This window comes from Sturnus vulgaris, chromosome 2 (assembly GCF_052056855.1).
Source record: "Sturnus vulgaris isolate bStuVul1 chromosome 2, bStuVul1.hap1, whole genome shotgun sequence".
In the NCBI taxonomy this organism is placed as follows: Eukaryota; Metazoa; Chordata; class Aves; order Passeriformes; family Sturnidae; genus Sturnus; species Sturnus vulgaris.
The window spans coordinates 2,797,703-2,814,925 of NC_142244.1; the positions used below are offsets into that span (position 1 = coordinate 2,797,703).

General features: G+C 40.7%; 1 protein-coding gene across 20 annotated transcripts in view; it reads left to right on the top strand.

Moving 5' to 3' along the window:
* BBX (BBX high mobility group box domain containing) overlaps positions 1-16,368 on the top strand; it is a 132,291-nt gene extending 115,923 nt beyond the window's left edge. For 9 of the 20 annotated variants that reach the window (XM_088156513.1, XM_088156519.1, XM_088156509.1 and 6 more), the window contains 4 exons: positions 5,000-5,086; positions 12,120-12,317; positions 13,002-13,194; positions 15,860-16,368. In XM_088156513.1, coding sequence (XP_088012639.1) covers positions 5,000-5,086; positions 12,120-12,317; positions 13,002-13,194; positions 15,860-15,947 — 566 coding nt within the window. In that variant the 3' untranslated portion in view covers positions 15,948-16,368. The remainder of the gene's footprint in view (positions 1-4,999; positions 5,087-12,119; positions 12,318-13,001; positions 13,195-15,859) is intronic. The other 11 variants (XM_088156545.1, XM_088156555.1, XM_014892218.2 and 8 more) reach the window with 2 other exon arrangements.
* The last annotated feature ends 855 nt before the right edge of the window (positions 16,369-17,223 follow it).

The window sequence follows — 17,223 nt, forward strand, 5'->3', positions numbered from 1 at the left end:
AAATGATCTGACCTGAATGCATACAAGCGAGCTTACTAGCTTAGTAAGGTTTGTTCCAGTTGAGTCAAACATTTATTAAGGCGAATCCTCAATTTAATTTGTGATGTACTGACAGGCTGTTGAGCCTCATCGTGCTGTTGTCTGGTGAAGTGTGATGAATATAAAGACTCTTAGAGAACCCTGACCTCCAAAAGTGTGGCACAAACAGGTCTGTGTGCTTAGCTACTGCAAGTACTGCAGTAAATGAAACTGGCATATCATGCAAAATAATAGAGCTTGGTTTGGTGTGGTTATGGGTTTTTTGAATTGTCCTGCTTTTTTACACCATTAGAATTAAACAAAAGTAGTGTCTTATTTTTATGCAATGAGCGTAAAGGGTCAATATAATGGATGTGACTGTGTTGGGATGTGGGAGACCTTAACTTGGCACTGCTCTGCATTACTGTCTTGTTTGGAGTTGTTTCTGCTGTGTGGCTTTTTCTTGGATGTGTCTCTGTCAGGTAATTAGAAGAGTTGCCCAGCACAAATAGTGTCTACAAGTGTTTGGGGCCTCTGGGTGTTTCTAAATAACAGATGAAAATCAATAGGGATATATTTAAGTAAACATTCATTGAAATGATGTGCTGTTTTTTTCTTTGAATGGGTGTGTGCAGGATCATAAACTATCCATTTTCATTCAGCACAGATAACTACTTAATTTTTTAAGTCTACTGTGTCTACTAAACATTTTAAATTTAGAAAATATGTTGGAGTGCTGCACTCTAAACTTTCCCTAGGATGTTGGATGAATAAAAATAGAAAAATATTGTTGTTTGTTGGGTTTGGGGTGTTTCCTCTGCACCCCATTCCCAACTCTAACTGAATGCTTTAATAAGTTTTATTTTGGAGTAAACAGTGCTGGATTGATTTTCTTTCAAATGTCATTAGCCTACACCTACAACAGGCTTGATCTGCCATCTGACCACACAGCCAGGTTTGTCAGGGTGTTTTCCTGCTCTGAAGTGGAAAATCAGTAGGGCACTGCCCACTGACTACTTCTGTTGTTCTTGTCATGTCCAGTCCACACTTCAACCAGTTCTTTCACATAAAAACACCTGAAGAACATGAAAGCTGTTTCACATCCACATGTATGAAGGAAAATTTGAACCTTTTCTTAAATGAGAGGTATTTTGTCCTCCAGAGTTTCTGAATTGTCTAAATTCTGCTCCCACTGAAATGATTGAAGGTCTTTCTTCAATGGGAGCAGGACTGAATAAGCCATAAAGCTTTGTCAAAATCCACATCAGCCGTTTTGAACTGGGAATGTGCATATACAATAATAATGTCACAAAATGGCTGAAGAACACAGCTATACTGAATCTGTGCAGAAGAGCACAGCTATACTGAATCTGTGCAGATGGCCTGCTCCGACATTTACTGGAGCTGTGACTGTTTCCTTTTTTTTTTCCTACTTTCCAATGGCATATGTGCCAAAACATCCCACCACGCAGAAGTCAGCTGTCTGCAATGAGTCACTAATCTGCTTGTATGCAAAAGTGAGCAACAGGCAGAGTCATTATTTCTGCTTTCTACTGTGAAGAAATGCTCACTTGCTTACACACCAAGCACTGCACTAAAACTTTCATTTTGGGAAGGCAAAGAAGGGAATGCACAATGTGCTTTTATTTGGGGAAGAGATTGTCCACGTTTTTTTTTTTTTTTGTCTGTGGCCTCTAGGAATAGAAATAAAGCATCAGCTTAAAATGGATGCTGCTTTGTGGCATTCCTCTTGGTCTTAGCTCTGGGGTTTTTTTAGCTCGGTTCATAGTATTCAGATGCTTGGAGATTTCATGCTGTAGCATTCCAAGGATCATGACCTAAAAATACAGCGCCTTCCTCTGAGAGATGCAGAAATTCACAGACTGTTTGTCCTGATTTTGCTAGGATCTTGCTGAAACATCCTTTAAAACAGGGAGATTTTTGAGAGCAAAGGAGGCCTATGCCCAGAAATTTAGAGGAAATGCAGTTATGGTTCATTTTCTTGCCTGCTGCTTCCCCGGGCAGCTGCCACTGGCCATAGCAAGTATTCTCAGGAGGAATCCCTACTGTCCTCAGTGAGCACAATGGACAAGCCAGGGATTAAATACTGTGGCCATTGCTGAAGTGCTAGGGAGAGCAATAGCTGTGTAGAATATTTCCAGCAGAGCAAGATGAGTAGATGGCTGTATAACAATGTCAAGTAAACTAACATTAAAAGTTTTTTTTTTCAGCTTTCTATAGAAAATCACATCTAGGAGCCATTGCCTAACAGCAAGACTTTTCGGTTAGTTTTTTCAGGCATGGATTTTCTCTGGATTGAATGTTCACAAGTGGTATTTGTTCAAAGTCTTGGAATACTTGCCTGTTGTCCCCATGAAACAGGTGCAGCCCAGCCAGACATCCTGTCGACTCCTACATGGTGACTGTGCCTACACTGTTAGGGCAGAGAGTGTGAAGTTTCTCATGGAGCCAGAAGTTACATTGTTAGATGCAAGTATGAACTGTTGACTTATTCAGTTATTAGCCCATCTCCTCTTTCAATGCATTTATGGCCAAAGGGTATTCTAAGTGTCACAGGGCACTGTCTCACAGGAGTAACAGCTAAAAGGGAAGGAAATAGGAGAGTTGCCTTACTGAAAGGCAGCTTTTTTTTTTTCAGCCCTACTAAAGTCCTTGGATTTTCCATGTGAGAAAGCGGCATTTTGCAGATATAGGCTGATGACAAAGGTGCCTTCAATGGAGAAAAAAGAAATGAAAGACACAGGTTTCCTCCTCTGTGCAATGCTTGTAATCTTTTTCTGAGTTTTTCATCTCAGTTATTCTGCTTAGAGTTGCTGACACTGGCTGTGTGTGATAGTGATTGAAATGGTTTGTATGGTGCAGGTTGAGCTGTAGTGGGTGATATATAACGTGTTGCTTCTTCCAAGCACTTGCAAAAATCACTAATCAGTTAACTAAAAAATAATAATATCACAAGAATCATGTAGTTATGTGCCTCTGTATTCTTGTGGAACTGGTGGGAACACTTGTTCCTGTTGATGTCGATGAAGTACTTGAGCTTGGTATCAAGAAAAGCTTAGTTCTTTCACTTAGGCTTTTGCTCAAGCTTTCTGAGCTTTTTCATTCCTTGTTTTACATTTTTGTTGCACTGACACTAGACTAGTCCTCTGTTGTAGACAGGAAACTGTTGTAAAATTTGCAGAACAGCACTTCAATAAGTTTGAGTGAATATGGCCTCTTCTATTGTACTCTCTGGTATTTTCTATATAGGTTCTACTGAAGCTGTTCAAATTCAGAATGATGTTGCCTAATATGATCTCTTGCTTGGACTTTATTTGGTTTGTTGTTTGACTTCGAGATTTTTGGAAATGTATTAATCTTTCTCCAAAGTTTTGCTATCTTCTGTATTAAAAAAGCAGTAGCGGTGAGCCACAAAGCCAACATGTGCAAGATGTTAAAAATTTCTATGCCTGCCTCTGGCTGGATTTTAGCTTTCAGTAATTTTCAGTGTTTATCAGACAGCCTAGTGTCTGTGAATGGCTTTCGCTTCATAAGATTAAATACTTCCTCCACGTGCTACACAATTTTTAGTCTTTCTTTCCTTGCATATGGAGTCCGAGATGGCAAATTGCAGATATATAATGGAGACTTACCTTGTTTGAACATTCCTGTATGGTTGCAGTTGCCAATGTGTGTGTCTGGTGCCTTTTTAAGGATGAGGAGAAGTGGAAAAGGCCAATATTTGTGGTGGGTAGAATCCTTTTCCAGGTGAGCTAGAGATGGGAAGGACACCTGCTTGTTAGACTATAAATCACTTTGTCACGTGCACAGCATCTCATTTCTGTTCTGAACTAGCCTGAAGGCTTGCTTGTGCACTGTGTCATTGGAAATAAGATTTTGGAGCTGAGTTTCTGTAAACTCCCTAAAAATGGGTTTGCATTGTGAAGATTATGCATCTCTTATGCCTGTGTTGCTGTTATATCACTGATTGCTCCCCTAATGAGGCAAAAGCTTGATGACCTCTGATAGTGGCATGTTTTGTGGTCAGTGTCACACAAGATGTCTTCTGACTGCTCCTAATAAATACTCTGCTGGCAAAGTAAGAATTATACCATGAGCTGGACATAACCTCACCTTCCTCCTCTGTGAGCTTTTACTTTTGCATTTAGTATATCTTATTTCTGGTCACCAAAGAGGCAGTGATAGCTCAAGCATCCTGTGTCGATTTGTCCTGGCTGCTAAGTAGGTTCCCACCCTGTTGCTCACTCCCACAGTGAGATGTGGAAGAGAATAGGAAGGGCAAAAATAAGGAAAAATACTTCCTGGGTCAAGAAGAAGATAGTTTCATAAGTTGGAGGGAGGAAACAAATAATGCATAAGCCAGCACTCACCACTAACAAACTGATGCCCAGCCAATACCTGAGCAATGGACAACTTAAAAAAAAAACTTTCCCCACAGTTTTGTGCTGAGTATGGTGTGAAATGCCTCTTGGCCATTGTGGGTCAGCTGTCTCAACTATGTCCCCTCCCAACCCCCTGAACACCCTCAGCCTGCTTGCTAGGGTGCCAGAGTGAGAGAGATCTTGATGTTGTGTAAACACTGCTCAGCAGTAACTAAACCACTGGTGTGTTTCCAGCACTATTAAGTTTATTCCCTGCCAGCCAAGCCCAGTATACTTGCAAAAGAGATCATATCTTTAAACAAGCAAGAAAACCCCCTGTTTTATTGTATGGCTGAGCTTTCCTAAGGGCTTCATTCCTCAAAATGCATTGTATGCACTTAAACATTGGGAGGTGATGGGTTGAACTACAGTTTGCTGAAAGTTTCCAGAGTCCCTTCAGGCAGAAGGTCAAGTTTTGTGCTTCTCCATCAAATGGCAACTTTATTATAGGAAGGGGAGGTTGTACAGTACATACTGTGACTGTTGTACTCTTTTTCAAGCTTCTAATTAAAAGTATGTATTATTGATGTTGTCTGTAGGTTCATTCCAGTCTCAGAGAAAGAACTTATTCCACAAAATTGTCAGCAAATTTAAGCACAGAAAGAAGCTTAATGTTCCGGACACAGGTACTGGTGCATTGCTTAATTAAGGTTTTCAGCTGCCTTCTTTCTCAATTCAGTCTCTGGCACATGCTTCTAGACAGAGACCCCTCAGCTCTCTAGTCTTTGATCGCTTTGGTTCCTTATTTTCCCTGTCTGCTATGATTCCATTGCTCCCTGGCTCCAGTTGATATTACCTTACTCCAGTATGATGCTGTTTTGTTTTTAGTTGGCATCTCCCTTTAATTACAGTTTCCCTGCTCCAGATGCCGTGCAGCGGACCTGACAAAGCAAAGGCAGTTCTGAAGTTGGCCCTGAAAATTTTAGCATCTACAGCTCACAGCTCTGTGGTCCTTAGGTTGCTCTTATCTGCATCCTTCCATATCAGTGATGATATTATTTTGTCAGAGTATTTATGCATGTCCCTATCCCTTATTCCTGTGATTTCTTGCTGTCTGAAACTTTGCAGACTGCATCTGGTCAAGATGTAAGAACTTGTTACTGCACCAGATCTCAGAAATACCAACCTCCAACCCTGCCTCTGTAGAAATCTTAAACCAGCTTTCTGTTTGCTTCATATTGAAAATGCCATCTGCAGTTTTTAAGTTATGTTCTAGACCTTGTCTGCTCGCTATCCACTGTTAGCTCTCTAAAGTCTTTTTCTTGTTACAGTGTCATAATCCTCCACCCCTCAGAACTCAAAACTCTGAGGGGTGTTTTCAAGTCTACAGTATGTACAGGATTATAGCTTAGCCTGCTTCCCTAGGCCCTTTTTCTTTTGTCATCGTGTTCCCACACTATTCAAGTCATGCCCAGGCTGTTCCACAGTGGTGTTGTCTACTGCATTGTTCTGTGGTGTAGAAAAGCCTTTCTGGTTCTGCTTACTTAAGTCCATTAATTTTTTCTGGTTTCTTCTCCACCCATGTTCATCTCTAAGATAATAAAATTGTTGTTCCCATCTCCAGTTTCCCCAGCTACCTTTATGGTTAATATCTTTTCCTAAGACTTGGCCATGTAATTTCCTCTCCTTTCTTGGTGCTGTGCTTTCTCTCATCTGTGTTGCACATGCACTATTTTCCCACATAGGCTCTGCCTGCTCTTCTGCATTCCATAGTGCAAATAATTTGAAATTACTAGCTCTGTCTTGTTGTATTTGTACAATAAATATGTTGTAGGAATTGCTTATGAGAAGTAACTATCTTGCTCCTATGTTGGTGTAAAAAAGGCATCATACATTAGCATAGTTTTTATTTGGCATCATTCAGATTTTGTTCCTGAATTATTAATAGACTGCATAGACAAATTATTTTTAAAAATGGATGTTCATATTCTCCTGGGGGAAAAGAAAGTGTTTAATAGATGATTAAGTAAAGAGTAGAAAATATAAATACCTTAAAATCTGCAGATAAAAATGTGGATATACAAAATGTCAAACCCTGCATTTGTTTAAAAGAAGCCAGCTTGTTTTGATACAAAGTGAAGTGTGCGCTATGATCAAAGATTCAACCCTGGCAAGTGTTGAGTATCCTGGTCTCATTCCAGCACAACACGGAAGCATGTCCTTGGAAGTTAAGCATGTGAATAATGTCATAGTGTCTAAACATTAAAGATATGTCTGTGCATTTGCTGAGGGAGAGCCAGCTTGCTAAATTCTTCCCAAGACTAAAGCAAAGACACGAGGAACTTAGGAGCCTTACACAGCCCATATCTAATCATTAGAGGAAAGGCAATGGATGTCTGTGTATTGATAGGGAGCTGCATTTTCCCCTGAATTAGAGAGGGGAGAAAATTTTGAGTCTTTCCTACTATGAAGTGTAGTCTTAGTGTGACTGAAAGCAAAGTGTTGATCAGCAAAGTGCAATGTGGGCATGGCCTCAGCAAGTGCTGGACAGCCTCTCCCTCATGTGCTGCCTACAGATCTTCGTCTTCCATCTAGGAGTTCCTAGGCAACAGGCCCTAAAACATGTGGCTGAGCTGTCCCATATTCTGCAGCATTCAAGGTGGGAATCCCAGAATCTTAATTCAGATAGTATTTTATTTGAGCATTTTGTGAGTCAAACAATAAATGAAAATTTCAACCCCTTTTTGTGGTTAGTCCATACTTGTGGGGAGTCACAAGTCTACATAATGTGTGGTTTTGGATTTTATGAAGTTAATTTTGCAGAAAGAAGGAGCTTGAATGTTTGTATAGCTGCAGAGGAGACACTTGGAAGGATTGCTGTCAGCAGAGGTCATGCTGGCTTCATGTTTTTTCATCTTGAAAAATGTGTTTGTGCCTGTGTGCATCTGTTAGGAGTGAAGGAAACTAAGTGCAGTAAAGGCAAATTTAGTGTGATTGTATTGTGTTGTCTGTGCTTCTGTGGTATGAAAATGTGAGGGAATTTTGACCACATTGTACATGGCAGCACCAGTGCACATCACCATATTAAGAGTTTGCAGCTATTCACAGAGCAGGGTACAGCCCAGTTAAACACCAGTGAAATGCTACAGAGAGCACACAGTAATGCAGTTCAGTATTTCAAGAGATACATCTCTTCCTTAGGAAGGCTGACAGAAGCACAGCTGGACCCATGCATGTTTGGGAAAGTTTACACTCATCTGGGAGTTTTATTTTTCTGCCACACTAACAGGATGGGAAGCAGTAGATAAAATACTAAGTCCCAGTGATTGCCTCTTTGCTCACACTAAGTGAGCTGTGCTGAGGCTCTTGCATGGTCTGTGTAGCAGGCAGCTGTAACACTGGCCTTTGCACGGCGAGGGGAGAAGAGAGGATGAACACGTACGCTGGTCTCAGCACCAGCTCACGCTCTCCCACACACATCAGAGCCCTGTTTTGTGGGGCTTGCAGCCCAGAGGGAGCCACTAGCTCTGTGCCTTTGGCAACCATTCTGGCTGGAGGAGGGCTGGATCAGCACAGGCTCCTGCAGCAGAGCTTCCCGCCCAGGTGGCTGTCTCCTACACCTGGTTTGACCACTTGCTGCTTTGTATCTCCTCAAAGTAAAGGACTGCTTTGTTAGTCCCCAGTCCTTGCTGCATCTATGTCCTGCCTGGCCTCAAAGCTGTACTGTAGCAGAGGCCTGTTGTTGGAAGAGCTAGAATTTCTGCCAGGTCAGTCTGCTTGGCATCACTTCTATGGTGAAGTGGTTCTGCAGACACTGGTGACTTGAAGCTATGCTCTATCTGGCTAGATTTTCACTGTTTAATTTCTTAAAGACAAAGTATTACAGCCTGCCTTTATTCCTTGATACCACCATGCTTAGACCTACAGAGCATTAATTCTCCACTAAGTGTGGTTAAACTGCAGCTGTCTCTCATAACAGGCATAACTAAGGAAATTCTTGTAAGTCTGTGTTTTGTTGAGGTTTGGTCTCAAAAGCTTGTCTGAAAAGCTGAGTCAGTTCAGTTGACCTCATTTTTCTTGTTCGCAAAGATAGGAGGGACATAAGACTACATGTACTCTGCATGCCTGCAGAATAGGATAAACTGCAAATCTTTTACAAGCCTAGCTGAGGAAGCCATCTGGCACAGACCTCTGGATGTATTTTTCTCAGTAATTTCTGCTGCCATGGTGTAGGCATGCCTCTAAAGGCCCACACCTTCATGCTGTATTCTCAACTCTGTTTGCAAAAATAGCCCAGTAGTTCTGCCCATGCCACTGTCATGGAAAGCTGAGCATGCACCTCCCTGTTGGCAGGACTGCACAGTAACTGCAGAGTCTCAATTTCATGTCTAGACAATGTTGGCCTGAAAATTAGCTGAGCTCCTCATGGGACAGCTCTTGAATGCAGGACAGCGTGGAAGCAGACTGGACATCAGATGGATTAAAGAAAACTACAGGGAATTAAACCTGGCTAGCCTTATCCTTCCTGCAGAAAAAAATCAGGTCCTGATTTGGAGCATCTTTATGGATATACCTTTGTCACTTGAAGCAGTGGGATGCTCTTCCTCTTGAAGGAGGTGAAGGAGCACACAGTTTAGATGTAGAGTTGTTGAAACATGGACTCCTTTCTCCTCTAGCGGTCAGTGCAGAGTCTTGTGAGTGAAGCCTTTGTGTGATTTCCAGGTTTTATGTCTACTTGAATAATACTCTATAAAGAAGTCAGTGAAATAATTTCTAAACCCTGTGTCCACTAAGACCACTAGAGAAGAGAAAAAGATGCTCTTCCCTTCAACATTCACCGTGCACCCATACACACACGAAATACTCATTGTTCACCTTCAATCCTTCTTCAAGATTGTATGGCAGCAATGTTATGTTGAAGTGATAAAGAGCTTCTAGAGCTAGAGGAAAAAAGGAAAGCAGACAACTTTCAACTCTCAGTCCAAGGACTGAAAAAAGAAGTTGGAGAGGGAATATAAAACAATATAAAGACATGGAGGGGGAATATACTTACTGCAACTGAGATTTTACAGTCAGCTTCTGCTGTTTCTTAGTCAAACATGCCAACATCATATACTCCTTGTATCTTCTACTATTGCCTCTTTTACCTTTCAAGGTTTTTTTTTTTTCTCTTTACTTTTTTGAGACATAAAATATGAGAGAAAAATATAAAGGGGAATCCCCAGCTGTAGTGATCAATCAAGTTAATTTCTAGTGACCTGGCATACAACACATCTAATTAAATGCATACCAAATCAAATATTTTAATCGTATGTTGTTCATTGTTTGGAATCATGTCTGAATTTTTTATTAAATGTAAAAAAAAAAAGTGAGTTTTAGTACTAAGATTAAAAGCATTATAAACTCAATCAAGATAGAAGTAGACAGCAGTGTCAAAGTGCTAATTAGAGCAATCAGAATTAACAGATAGTGTTGGACTACAACCAGACCATTACATTAAAATACAATCAATGCTTATGAATTCCCAAATAAGAAATCTGGAGAGAAAGCTGCCTATTTAATTATACATCCAATTAAGATCCTGGTCTCCATGCACAAAGCTTATCTGAACATCTCACTGTTGGCCCAGTTGAGTTACTTGAAAGTCACATTTGCAGTCACTGACGCTTCTACTTAATTGGACTGTTACATGGTGGGTCTTTTCCTGTGCTTTCTCTGGAGCATTCTTTACAAAAAAATCAGTTTTACAGCAAAGCTCTGCTCTGGAAAGATTGGCAACTGGAGCAAAGCACTTCAAAATGCTAATTTAAGGTGTATGCTTTTTTTCCAAATAAAGAACATACACAAGTTCAAAAATGTTTTACAAGAGAACATAGGTGAATTAAGATCATAAATTAAAGTTTGCAGTGTTTCATATGGTTTTGCACATATGTTCTGGATCTGATTGTATTCTTAGACAATAAAATATTAAAAGGTCCTTCCCTTCAAACAGAAGAGCAAAGGGCAACTGCTAACAAGATGAAATGTGTTACAGCTATTCTCTTCATCTAATCCACATCCTCACAAAATGAACAGTTAAGGAAGCCAACAAAAGATAAAAGTTTTATTAGCTCTGTCTTTGAACAGAAAGTTCATTATATCTACAAAACGAACAATAAACAGAAATACACACTAACGTGAAAGAAGGCAAAGGCCATGCAGACTCTTTGGCTGTTGTGCACAGTTTGTGAGGCTGGGTGCTCCTGTGTGACACCACTGCTCTCAGTGCAGGAGACTGGAATTGTTCAGCTCTTAGCCCTTCTGAAAGGACAGTTGTTTGCACTCTGGCTTCAGTTATGTGAGTCTAATTCTTGCCAGTCAAACAACCCAAAAAGTGACAAATGTGTCTTAAGTCTTTAAAATGAGGAGAAAGATTGAAAGAAACTGGAGGGAAGAGTAAGCTAACTGTAGACACAGTAACAGCTGTGGAAAATATATCAAGGACTGTTGCAAAGAGATGAGGTATAACCTGACAGGGAGTAAAGAAAGTAATAAGTTGAAAATGCATCAGGGAAGATGAGGTGCATGCATTAGGAAAAAATGTGTAATCATTCAGGATGGCAGCGTACTGGAAAAAGTACCTCAAGATCTTGGTGCAAGTATCGTGAGTGTTCCTAATTTCAAAACAGGTTACACAGGTATCTGTAAAAAATTACTTGGGCATTCTATTTGCTACCTGTAGCATCTTTCTAACCATAGCTGACAGTGATCACAGATGAGGCAGGTTTCATAACACTTTAATCACAGGAGGGAAAAAGATGTCACAGATTGCCTTTATGGACTAGTGATACCCAGTGGGATCAGCAGAATGGCTTATTGAATCACTGCAAATTGCAAACAACTGACTGCTAGGCACTGAGCTCAGATTTTGGAAGCTTAAATAAGTTTTGTAATTGCTGTCTGACCAATTTCTTTGTGAACAAGATTAAAGGAACTCTTTAGTCAAGTGAAAATTTAGGATCATGTTCCAGTTGGGGGTAAAAGGCTACTTCAGAGCACCAATACTGGAGCTGCTGAGAAAGATTTAAACTGTTCCTTTCTCATTCTCTAACTTTATGTGGGCAGTATTTCTGTCATGGTATTCTATCCACGCTTAATTCCTTTTTTTAGCATGCTTGTCTTCAGTTCTGATCCAGTTCTGCTTTTGTATTTGCGGCCTTTGGGGTGGTTTTTAAGGTTTGTTATTTTGTAAAACACAGTATTCCCTTTTCTTAAAGGAGTTGATGTAGAGTGACTAAAGAGCTAAAGTGACTAAAGCAATAATACTGGGTTTTAGTCAGGAATTGCTGAATTCTGCTTGTCAGTCCATCTGTGAGCTAAGATAACCTTACGTGAGAACTCTTATTGTTCCTTAAATACATTTTGTCTCTTAGCCACTTGCTGACATCTTCTGTTGCAGAATGTTTTATACAGAGCAATACCCTGCTCCCACTCAGGTGCCACTGCCGATCTCACGGTTTTCTTTGCAAATATTAGAAACTTGAACCTTCACTATATCTTTAAGGTGGATTCTGTTACTTCCCTGCAAACATCTGTGTCATTCAGAATATATCTTGCCATGAGTTATGCTCTGAGTACCTGTGAGGAACAGTTTTATGCAGAAAGATGCAAAATGGTAAATGAGCATAGCTAGTGGCTGAATTATTCTACATCTAAAGTTCCATTTTTATTCTCTTCCAGCCATACTATTAGAAGACAGAAATTCCAGTGAGTCTGCCTGGAAGAATAAAATTTCTATATCTGCCCTAAACACTCCAGAGCCAGCAATGATGCATGAGCCTTTAGTTGGCAGCCAGAAAAGAAAAGCAAGAAAAACTAAGATCACACATCTTGTCCGAACAGCAGATGGGCGAGTGTCACCAGCAGCAGGGACACTGGGTAAGGATATTGGAGTTAAAATTTTATTAAAACTGAATGGTTGGAGAAGGTTTGAGGTACAAGCAACCTATCAGGGTAGTGTTTTTAAATTAGCTTGTTTTCATACCTGCTTAGAATGGTCATTATTTAAAATACAGGTATCAACCAGCTGGGAAATCACTGAGTCCATAATGTCCAAATTCTTTTGTTTGAATGACCAAATTTGTCTTCTTTTCCCTGAATATTTCACTCTTAAGAACTGTAAACTGATACAGAGAGAAATGGAAAATGGTGAAAGGTAACCTTTCACAATTTGTTTTCAGTCCAGCAAAGAAATTACACTGTACCTGGTCATAGGTTGTAAAACTGAACTTCGTAGTATGAAAGTTAATGCCAGAGTCCTTGTTGGAGTTCTCCAGTAAGATAACCTTTCAGGACTACTACTGTCTAAAACATACAAAAAAGCTCTCTTGCCTGGCCTAAAAGATCAAATTCAGTTTCATGCAAATCAGTAAACTGCTCCATAAACCTTAGCTTGGGTCTCAGTAGCTTGGGTCAGAAGAGGTTACAGCATGAATTAGATGACAGTGGCAGAACCAGAGTCCTAAAGGTAAAGGTTCTGTTAACACCAGGCTAGTCAGCATATCCATAGGCTGCAGTGAATATATGGACTGCATCTGTAAGCTTAACTTCCTTTCTTTGCAGAGGACAAGCCAAAAGAGCTGCCACAAAGTACTCTTCAAAAATCATCAAATGCAGAAACAGATTGCAACAATGAATGCTCCAGAAACACAGAGACAGAAGAAAATCATAGTATTACGTCAGATATGCCAGCAGTGTCTGCATTTTTTAGCTTAGCTGCTCTGGCAGAAGTAGCAGCCATGGAAAATGTACACAGGTATGGTTTTCTTTTCTTCTTCTTGTCTTCAGAAAATAGTATGTGGCTGACAGCTTGTTCAGAAAGCATGTGAATAGCAGACTATTTGATTTGGCCTGCATTTCCTCTTCCACGGCTTTCTATAAATGTCTGCTTCACCCCACTTGCTTAGTACTGTTAAGTCTTTACCTAAATGACAGTATAATCAGTTTAGCAGGTAGTAAAATGATCCTTCCCAGTAAGCTTACCTACCAGTTCTTGTATAAAAAACACGTTCATATGCTCCTTGAGATCCTACTGATTGGGAATTATCAGATGCTGTTTGTCAGATAATAGCAGATTTAAATAGCTACTGCATGCTGATTTGCATTTTCCAGTGGCCTAAAACCTAAGATGGTGGAGAGAATTTCATAGATTTTGAGATTAATTTTTTATGCTGAACGTGGGGAGGCTAACTTGTTATTCTTACTCTTGCGCTGTGCTGTGTAGAAGGCAAAGCATCTGCAGAGTAGCATGGGGCAGAACAATTCTGAGTGATGGAGAGTCAGGGTAGTTTGGGTTGGTCCTCTCAGTTATTGAGTAGGCCATCCATACAGATAAGGTGGAGAATGTGCAGGCTGCTTAGGGCTTATGAATCAGTTCAGCATGGTCAGACCTGTGATGGGAGTAAACCAAAGACAGCAGGTCCTCCTTGGCTCTTGATTATCCAGTGTTGTTCTTTCATGGAACTTACTGGGTATGAAATTCCACCCTCCCCTGCAATGGAAACTCATTGAGGAAGTATTGGGGCAGTTTGAAACCATCACAGACTCTTCAGATGCCGTTTGACAGATTGTTGTCTGCCTGAGCAGCTCCTCAAGGCAGCAGTTCATGAAATCATTCACATAACCCCTCCTCTCATGGGCCCCGTTGATGAACCCAGTCCTCTGTGTTCAGGCTGCACATCAAATGCTCAAAGGCTTTTGAGAAGCTCAGGAACCCTACAAAAACAGATCTGCAGAAGCTAGCTTGTTGTCTTGCTTAAGCAGCCTTGTTTTGGGTGAGAAGTGATTTCACACTGCAGTCAGCCTGTCTGTCATCATAAGCTATGAAATGGGACTTGTGGAAGTGCTGTGCTAAGCTCCACTCTCATTCACACCATTGTGGTTTCACTGACTGCCATTAACACTGACCAGAAATGCACAAAAGCAACAGGATTTGCTCTGCTGTGGTTTTTCTTCCTTGTGCCTCTTAAGAGTTCTTGTCCCCCTCTTGTCCTTGTTGAAGCGAGCTAATGTGTTGCAGAGCTTTGTGCTTGGGTCTTTCTCTTTGAATCCCATCTGTCATCATGTCATGTAGCTTGAGCAATGCAGCACCTTTCATAAGGCCTGAAAACACCAAATGGGCAAATATCCTGCAACTGTTGGAAATGCCAGTTTGTAATCACCCTGAGGGAGGTGAAATGAAAACGGGGAGGACTCTTCCAGTAGAAAGTTAGCCACGTCTCTCACAGACTTGGCAAAGGGAAATCAAAACTGAAACCTAAATCTTACGGGCTAGATGCTTCTCTGTTTTCTGCTCTGTCAATTGTTGTTACCTTTTGTAACTCGCTTTATTTGCAAATAGCCAGACATGTGAAGAAAAGGATTGGAGGTTTGTTTGATGTGTTTCTTCAGTGTCTGAATTTAATTTATTAAATAGTTTCATAGAGCCTTGAGGACATGGAATCCTTCGGCAACGTGGTTTTCATTTGAAGTCTTCTGCTTAGCTTTATTTACCTTGTGCATGCCCTGGTTAAGCAATGTGAATCCGACCTATATTTTGTACCAAGGCCACTTCATTGCACTCTGTTGTGTGAAACACATAGGTACCTCTGCTGGGGGTTTCTGCTGGGGGTCTTCACTGGCCCAGAGTGAGGTAAAGTGGCCCTGGTGTAAATAAGAAGTAGGCCCCAGTTTTTCATTGCTACCAGTGACAAATGCTGTAACAAAAATAGGACCTCACCTGTGAGAATAAATAACAGGCAGTGATATGCTTGTATGTATTTTAAAAGGCAAGCTGCAAAGGAGTTCTCCCAAGTCCATTTGGTACCATGACTGATGTGGATTTCCAGCACATAATTCTGGCACAGTTTATTTTTATGATACCCTGTGCAAAGGGATCATTTGTAAATTAACACTTTTGTAGTAGTGAAAGAGATGTGCTAGGCTGTAGTCATGTAATGTGCAGGAATCCCAGTGCAACTCTGCTGATGAGTATATTTCCATATTGCTTAAAAGCTGTCTGCTGACTTGCACTAACACGACCTGTGCCTCTGTGCATTTTCCTTCTTTTGCCACACATGTGCTGTATGCTCTGCTTCTGAGGGCTGCAGCAGCTCCTTTGCAAAATGAGTCACAGCACTTGTGTGCTCTTCACTTACTCTTACACTGTGGATTTTGCTTTGTGTAGTCAAATACCATCTGGTTTTTCCTGCCTTTGCCTTGTGGTGTAGGTTGTCCTTAGGATATTGTGTTACTGTTGCAGGGTCACCTCTGGAAACACCTGTAACCAGAGCATGTGAGCACCTGCAGCAGTGAGGAAGTTACCATGCTGCAGTGTCGGGTGCTAAACCATGCAGCTGCTGCTTCCCATCCTTTCTGGTCTGATAACAGCACCTCCCATGCTCCAAGTATTGATGGGTGGCTTTTCTTTTCTTCTTTTGCAGAAGTCAGAGGGCCACACCTCTCCCACATGATGGACAGCCAAATGAAATGTCTCAGGCTCCAGTGCTTATTTCCTGCGCTGACCAGTGAAGCTCCACTTTATTGTAAAACATTGTGCTTTACCTAATATCCTAGCCTTGTCTTTACCAAGGGAAGCTAGTCAGTCCATGTGATGGAACTAGAGACTGCAATAAAGTGCTTATTGCTCTGAGTGGCCCAGAATTCACTGGAAGCCAGACGTTAGCAACTTGGGCCAGGTCCTCAAATTGGAACCCAGTATGTAGGAGGGTGATATTGTCTATTAATGAACTGAAATGGAGTTGAATGATCCCAGAGCTTGCTTTCTATTGAAGGCTTTTAAACAGTAAACAGATGGTTGGTGTGGAAAAGGCTGCCTTTACTGTTAGCTCACACAGCATCTCTTTTACCAACCAGAGAGTACGACAACTAGTTTCGTATAATACCTAGTTATTCTAAATGAAAAGAAAAAAAAAAGAAAAAAAAAGAAAAACACTGACGCACTGCACTAGTTACTATTAGATATTCTTAGTCATTTTTGTACATGAAGATTTAAGTTCTAAGATGGTTTATATTAATAGGTTATGCCTACGTTTATATTGTAGAATGAATTTAAAACCTGTTCCAGAGAACTCAAGGCAGCCTGGACAGATGTACCATTGTTAGCGGTGTTTGGGCAGCCACGTGGTCCAGATGTTCTGCACTTTTATATTTGCCACCAGAGTGGTAGAGTTTACTGGGAAAAGTTCTGACAGGCTATGTTTGGGTTTGTTTCTTTTTAATTTAGCTTTGAATAACCAGGATGATGTGCATTAGAAAAAAGAGTGCTGTATGGAAAAGAAAATACTGCAGATAATTGACTTGTCTTTCATGCCTTGGAGGATTCCTTTATTTTTGCATAGATATCTGAGCAACTTGGTGAAACTTTCCTGCAGACAAAAAGTACTGCAAATGCGTTTTTCAAAAGTGACCTTAGTATTATTTCACAGTTCTGAATAACTTAAAACCATGACTTTTCAATATGGTGTACACCAATACACATACCTTTTACATTTTACAGACACTGGCATTGTTGTAGTTACTATGCACAGTCGAAATCAGCTTCAGAGTTTGCCTAAAGGGCCAATTACAGTTTGTGCTGGTAAAGTGGAAAGCTGTATACAGTTAAACTACAACTGAAGAGTAGCGTTTTACTGAATTCAGACTACCAAACAGATCCATCTGCCAGTTTCTGTCTCTGCTTGTGTTGAATTTTTGTGTTTTGCTCTCATAAATACATCCCAAAAGCAAGCCAAGTGTATCACTTGGCCTGTCACCTTCACTATTCTGGCTTACACTATTGTATAAC